We start from the raw sequence: 7,600 nt of genomic DNA on the forward strand, positions 1-7,600 counted from the left end.
ACAATATTTTTTCTATAATTGCTTTCAAAACTAAATTTTAAAATTCAAATTTTTATACCGGGACATTTTCTTAACATTGAACATAGCCCATACTTATTCCCTATGTTCAGTTTTAAAAAACACAGGTCAATGCATGTATGTAATCACGTAATCAAGGTAACGAAAATAAATACTTGACAGTTTAACAAAATGGTCAAGTTGTTTGAAGAAGAAATATACATAATGCAGTTATTCTGTGCCAATCAGAGCATTAGAAGTGTGTGTGACATTTCCAATGCAACACATGATAGACCAATTCCATCAATCGGAACAATTTTTAACATTACATATGTATTTCAAAATCTCTGGTGTTCGGTATAGTTGGTTGCATAGCAACTCACAATGTATTGATCTGTGTTTTTTAAAATTGAACATAGGGAAAAAGTATGGACTATATTCAGAGTTAAAAAAATGTCCCGGTATACAGGGTTATCCACGAGAGGGGTATTTCTGAATTTCTTTTTGCCGCAACCCATTATACACATTACAACAATATCTTGAATTCAAATTTTGAAAATTATTATAATTGAATCCAACACGGCTCTTAGTCCTGTCGCTTTGACGTTAAAGCAAAAAATCTTTATCAATTCGAAATAGTATATTATGATACAAGTTTATGAGAAAGCCTTTAAAGCACGCGCCACGAGTTTAAGAGCACGACGCATAGCGTGTATCATACGCTATTTTTTATTATACCAGCACTACAATCTGAAAATTATAACAAAAAAAGGAAATTGAAATACCTTTTCCGAAGTAATCTGTGTCTTTAATGGTTGACACAGAAATGGCCAAATGTTGTTTTTTCGTTGCTATCATAAATTGTGATGTGTGTGAGATGCCCATTAAATACTAGCGTGCATTGTTAGACTTTTATCAGGTACGAGTAGGTTATGGTTTTTGAAAAGAAAGATACGAGAAAACCTCTATAAACATTATTTTTAATATTTATTTCACGTTCAATAGTCCCCACAAAGAATTTTTTAATTATTATGTATTCAGTACCTATTACTCGTATGTGGTGTATTCAAATCACTTCGCGACTGGTCTTCTTATTTTCACGTTGTACCCACGCAGCGCCCTCACAGAAATGTCCATTGTGCACCTCACATCTGGCATTTTCCCAGCAGCTTCTATTTCAAACCGTCGAAGCAAATGCACCAGCATCACTTTGACGCTGACGTTGGCGAAAATCTTGCCTATGCAACCTCGAGGTCCGGCACTGAAGGGTATGTACGTAGAAGAAGGTCTCCTCTCTTCTACTTCCGGTAAAAAATGGTCCGGATGGAAATCCTCTGGATTTGTCCAGTACCTTGGGTCCTTGTGTACGTTGTAAATTGGAATGATGATACCGCAACCTTTAGGAAGTACCAACTTATCTGAAAGTGACACCAGTTATGGTGATAACATTTTCCAAGAAAGGTTACCTATATGTTGGTCTGCCACGGTTTTTCTCAAAATGTAAGGCGCAATGGGGAACAATCTGAATACATCTTTCACGCACATGTCCAGATATGCGAGCTTGCCAATATCTTCTACTGCTACAGCTCGACAATTTCCAAACACGTTGTCTATCTCTTGTACAACTCTCTCCTAAAAAATCTAGTTGGTTGAAAATTTTTTTTCAGTTTTCAATTTTATCACTTGGTAGTCAGGATACATTCCCAAACACAGACACGTTGCTGACACTATCAAAGCGATGGTGTCCTGGCTCTGCATTTTGTCAAAACATATAGTAAACATTTTTTGTTTCACTACGTATATCACTTACTGCCATATAAAGCGTGATCATATGAAACCACAAATCGTGACTGTCAAACAACTCCGAATTGTCCTCCCAAATTCGGGCAACTTTATCAATCACTGGAGTCGGAAACGAATCATCTGAACTACTCTTGCAAAGCAGAATATTTTTCCTTTTTTTCAGCTCGTCCATCACCTAGAACATTTTTTTAATGTTCAGGTCGCGTCAAAATCCAAATATTTACTTTTCGCATCAGTTCCAGTGAAAGATCACAAATCTGCTTGTGCCTCTTTCCCGATGAACTAATACCGAACGTCCAATCAGGATGCAGCCACGGTTTGACTAATCTTTCGAACGCCACTTTGTAGATACTGAAATACTCAATGTGAGACAAGAAGTGATCGACATTTCGACTGAGTTACTCTACAAAGGCGGTCATGTACTCGGTGCTCTGTTTTTGCTGAGCCTTGAAGCTATAACCAAACAGAATCTCTGAAATTTGAAAACGTCACAATTGCAAAGCTTGACAGATCTAGTACCTCCGATGATGTCAGCTGTGCAAGAATGAATAAAGTGACCTATATTGAAGTGATCACTACCGACGCAAGCGTCCAGGTGTTCAACACAAGTCTTGATGTGTTTCTCGAAAACCGGAACGCAGTCTTTGGAAAAATTCAGATTGAAAATCGGCTGTATCACCTTCTTGTGGGGTTTGTACTTTGGTCCCGAAGATGTTATCAATCCCTCACCCAAAAAACACTTGAGAAATTCGTAGATGTCGTGTTTGTGACTAAACTTAGACGAGGCCAAAATTTTCTAAAAAAAGATATTGTTACTTTTTGCTTTGGCAATCTCTCTTAGTGTACCTCGACGTGTTGCGGATCTTTGAAGGCAACAATCAGCTCTGGACCCAACCAGAAACGAGCGGGACAGTTAGCTTCTGCTATCATGTCGTATATTTTGTAAAGAAGATCTGAAATAAATCTCGTCAGACGTTACTGACGGCTTGCTTCTGCTAGATAGTTTTTTTAAATACTTACCTTCAGTTTTGTTGAAGAGAAATGGTAATGTGCACCCGATGAGGGGTAAGCTTGGAGGACCGTCCAGTTTCATCGCAAGTTGGTAAAGACGTCTACGTGACCAATGGTAGCGGGCAAATACGCAGGTTAAGAAAACTGCGAGCATTGTCCACAGCCAAGACATTCTGATATTTAAAATAAGATTGTGGAAGACTTATTTTTTAAATTTACTTAATACGAATAGAGTTCACCTAACAATTTCGTAGTCTAGAGTGTACTGTCAATTTTGGAATAAATCTTTTTATATTTTATGTTTTATGGGTAATGCTACCTTGACGAGGAGAGGAAAGCTGTTTCTCTAGTTCTTCGCCGAATAATAGGACAAGTAATTGAGTAAGTGAGGAGTCATAGTCGAAAGTGGAATTGTTACAAGAACAACAAAATTATGTTAATAATGTTTTGGTTTGAAGAATCCGACAAGAAAAGTGTCTCAGGGACGATCTCATCTGTGAAGTTCTCACAAAGTGTGAATGTGGGTTAAATTGGTAGTTTATTCTTTTTGTCAATTAAAAATTACAAATCTGCTAATTATATGACTATTATGAGAGTTAATCAGTTAATTACGAGTATAATTTTAGTGGAATCAAACTGGTAAATTAAGCTCAGTATTGCATAACTAAATATGTACATATGTATAACGGCGGATTTTACTAATTAGTTGCTACGAGCTTTCTGTGTTTTTAACAATCAAATTCACACCATCACAACTAGTGATAACCATAAAGTGTATTTTATTGTTTGTAACGTTAAGTGACGCAAAGAATAAAATAATTTCACCAAAAAAATGTCTTCGCCTTTAGAATTATTATTTTATTCCAAAAATTTACACAGGCATAAAATTTCATTACAACCAATTTTTTCGAATACCTAACGTTTATCGATATACAGGGTGATTTACGAGGAATAATGAGCCCGATGGAATAGAAAATGCAACCCGCAATTCATCAGGAGAAAAACCCGGACATTTACCGCTTCGATGTCCGGCTTTTTGTTCCAATGTATTGTGGGTTGCATTTTCTATTCCATCGGGCTCATTATTCCTCGTAAATCACCCTGTATGAAACACAAACTCCATTTTTAGATTGTTTTGTTAATGATAATGATGCATCATCGTAGTAAAATGTTTGCTCAATCAAAATAATAAAAAAAATGCTAAAAATAATCCCATCTCGTTTAGTTTCGAAGCTATAATTTTTTACCTGATGGCTGAACTGAAAGAGATTTTATTTTTGTTGTATGTATTGAATTACTGCAAAATTCCAAATCTTTTGTTTTTAGTACCTTTTTTACAAAAAAGACATCAAAAAGAAAACAATTCAAAGCCGGCGTTGGATGTAGACAATTTGTGGTGACACATGCTACTTTACAATAAATCATACCTCACGAATTTTAGGCGTTGGAATTATAATTGTGTATTTTATTATTATTATCTGACAATGGAGAAAATTTATAAAATAAAAAAGAGCTACATTTTACATTTTGGCTTTATTGCCAAACGCGACACCACTGGTAACCACATTTTTCGCTGAAATGTTAAAGAAACGTCAACGATGTGCTGTTGTTAACCTAGAAATCAACTTTTCGATTTCGACAAAGTTTACAGACCTGTACTGTAATTGTAAGCAACAATTATCCCAGAACGGTAAATGAGTTTTACTAACAATTGACGATAAAACATTAATAATTAATTCATTAATAATAAATTTTTTGAGAGGTAAGCAACCAATAAAAAGGCTGTGCATAGCAAGTACGAGTATAATTCTGCATACGATGAAACAAAGACAAAAACAAAAGATGAGGTAGCACTCTTGATTTGTTTTATTTTTGATCATTCGGTATAATCGTACGTTTTGATAATTAACTTAAAATGCATACATTTTTGACAGACCTCAATCAAACTTGGGAATAGGGAAAAATGGAAAATTAAATTATTTCTTGTTCCGAAGATAAAAATTTAGGGAAATAGAAGATTAATATGTAAATTAGGCAAAAATGAATAGGGAATTCCACAATTTTTCTTGGAAAGCAAAATAATTGCCCCAATCCTCCCACGTATTCTTAAACACTAGATAAATTTGAAATGCTACGGGTACTTGAAACATTACATTTAATGTGCATATACATATATTTCTAACCCATTTCATTACAAATTTTAAACTGTAGATAAAAAAAATTCAAAAATTGAAAAATTCCCTATTCATTTTTGCCTAGTTTATTATAAAAAAAGAGAATGATTGTTTTGAAAACAAATTCAAAATTAAATTTTTGGTAAAAATTTGGTATCAGTTTGTTTTTGTTCCTATTTTTTTTTATTAGTAATGACGATATTTGTCGTATTCGCTACATTTCTTGTCAGGCATTCTATTTTAAAAACAAAACATTATTTTTAATGAAGTATGTATCGAGTGTTTTCACCTCGTAGTAGGCGTTGAAGAGTCGATTGTGAGTCCAACTGTTTCTCCTAGCTAATAGTGGAGTAACGATAGACAAAAATACGGCGCTATTTCGGAACCGGTCCGATTGTCATCATATTTTTTTTTAATGTCATGAATACAATATACTCAAGATATACTATAGTTATTTGGATAACTAGTCCAGAAAATGATATTTTGCGAGTGTGAGTGGGGGTTGCGTAGCCAAGGCGCTAGCCGCGGCGACAACACGAGCACTCGCAATACATTTTCTGGACGTGTAATCTACAAAAATTTTCATGCCGACAAATTTGAATCACTTTTAAAAAGTAAAAAATTTGTTTCACAGTCGGAATCGAACCCGCGACCCTCGCGTCCCTGAGCGGAAACGGACTCCCTCGGGCTATATTCATCATTCTACATTAATTAATTCAACCAAAGTACATCAAACTTTGTTGACATTTAAGAATCAATGCTGCCTGCCCATTCTCTAGCGAATTTTTAACCAAGGTCATTTTTGTAAGTACTAGGCCGGGAATTTAACGTTCCAGGCGGATTTTGAATCATGCAAAACCGTCGATAACGGGCGGCGGCATGAAAAAACCTTTATAGGTTAAAAATTGACGCTCATAACGGGACACATTTGCATTTATTTTGGTGGTTAAAAAGGTGAAATAAACTATTCTGACAATACTTTTTGAAATTATATATCTAACTTTGTTATGAGAACTCTTCAAATGATCATTGTGAAGGGTATTGGTAAAAATATACAAGAAATGCTGAAAGTAAAAATTCACAAATTTATTAAGAGTAGATATACCGTGAGATTATTTAAATTTATAATTATTATTAGAGGAGACTATGACTAAAATTGTAAGCCGTTCACGATTGTTTTAAACACGCAGCAGGCCAAGATATTTTTTTGTTAGATTGGCGTTAGGTGCTGTCATATGACGTTTCGTTTTTAAATATTCGCATTGTTGTCAATTCCGTCATTAATTTAGTTAATAAGAAAGTTAATAAGAATTTACCCAAAACTGCCCTACAAATATGTGTTTCATTTCAATTTGTTGGTACTATTGGGGACACGGAAAACTAGGCAGATGTGTCATTCAGTTGTCAAAATTTCTAAACCATACCTTATCTACTCATAACCAAGCTTAAGTTAATTTGACAGTTTTTGACGGTAAAGGTGCATTTACATTGACACTTTTTGAAATGACAATAACAGACTGCCCAGGATTCCATGTCCCTCATTGTAGCTTCTATGACAGAAAATGATTCATAAAACGGGACACTTTCTGGTTTTTTTAAGAAGGCGGAGAGAGCGTTTATTTTATTATTTTTTTTTCATCAGAACTGATAGGATTTGGAAATCTAAACAAAAACTGCCAAGATAACGTACCATTGGTTGTTTTTGATATTATTCACTTTGACATTGGCTGTTTTTGCTAAAACGTTGTGTCTTTGTGCCGCTGTATTATCCTGAAGTTTTTGCCACACAAATTTACAGACAGACTATTGCGGGCAAAAAAAGTGGGACATCAATGTCATTGTCTTGACTTTTAATGTGAAATAACCTTTATCTGATTCTAACCCTACTTTGAATTGATTGACGTTGTCATTAAGTATTGTAGGTTGTAGGGAATGATTGTAAGTAAGCACGTAGTGAATATTTATTTAATGCAAAGTCCCAATCAAAATCTCACTTTATCAAAAGAAGAGGGCGTTTGGAAAAGGAAAATAGGAGTATAAAATAAATTTTTAAATTGTAAGCTAGAATAGTGTCAAAAAAATGACAATAAAACTTGAACTACATCGAATTTTTCAAAACTGACTGAAATTTGATGTCCCACTTTTTTTTTCCGCAATAGTACTGTCGCGAACAAAAAATTCTGCTCGTCAATGTCACTTCAAAATTTGGTTAGATTGTCACAAATTAAAAAATTTCCCTATCTGATTATGCCCATGTCAAAAAAAGGAGAAAAAAAAATGACAATTACTGTCATACAACATGACGATAGGTTATGATATTTACAACCGTTTTAGAGTGGAGCATTTTCCATTGCGTCAAAGTATGATTTTGACGACCAGTTTTTTTTTTGCTCGCGACAATAAATCTCATTCCTGCAGCAAGTAGTGCCAATATCTAAAATTTGAAAAAAAAAGACATTGGTTGTTTTTGATAAAAACAATAACAAGTTCAAGTTCAAACAAGTTTCAATATAACACGATTCTCTTCCCAAGGTCATTCTACAATGAGTAGAATAAATAATAAGTAGAAAATACACTGCGCCAAAAAAGTTAGGGATATTGTCGAATTTTTTGAA

At 34.4% G+C, this 7,600-nt stretch overlaps 1 protein-coding gene across 1 annotated transcript; it reads right to left on the reverse strand.

Annotated features, from left to right (window-relative positions):
* Positions 1-790: 790 nt before the first annotated feature.
* Positions 791-3,416, reverse strand: LOC138135483 (cytochrome P450 4C1-like). Its single transcript, XM_069054228.1, has 9 exons — positions 2,821-3,416; positions 2,647-2,753; positions 2,320-2,596; positions 2,203-2,272; positions 2,025-2,151; positions 1,808-1,975; positions 1,681-1,749; positions 1,464-1,629; positions 791-1,415 (listed from the first exon to the last, which is right to left on the reverse strand). The coding sequence occupies exons 1-9, from the start codon at positions 2,981-2,983 to the stop codon at positions 1,069-1,071; spliced, it is 1,494 nt and encodes a 497-aa protein (XP_068910329.1). The 5' UTR covers positions 2,984-3,416; the 3' UTR covers positions 791-1,068.
* Positions 3,417-7,600: the final 4,184 nt, after the last annotated feature.

This window comes from Tenebrio molitor, chromosome 7 (genome assembly GCF_963966145.1).
Source record: "Tenebrio molitor chromosome 7, icTenMoli1.1, whole genome shotgun sequence".
Taxonomy (NCBI): Eukaryota; Metazoa; Arthropoda; class Insecta; order Coleoptera; family Tenebrionidae; genus Tenebrio; species Tenebrio molitor.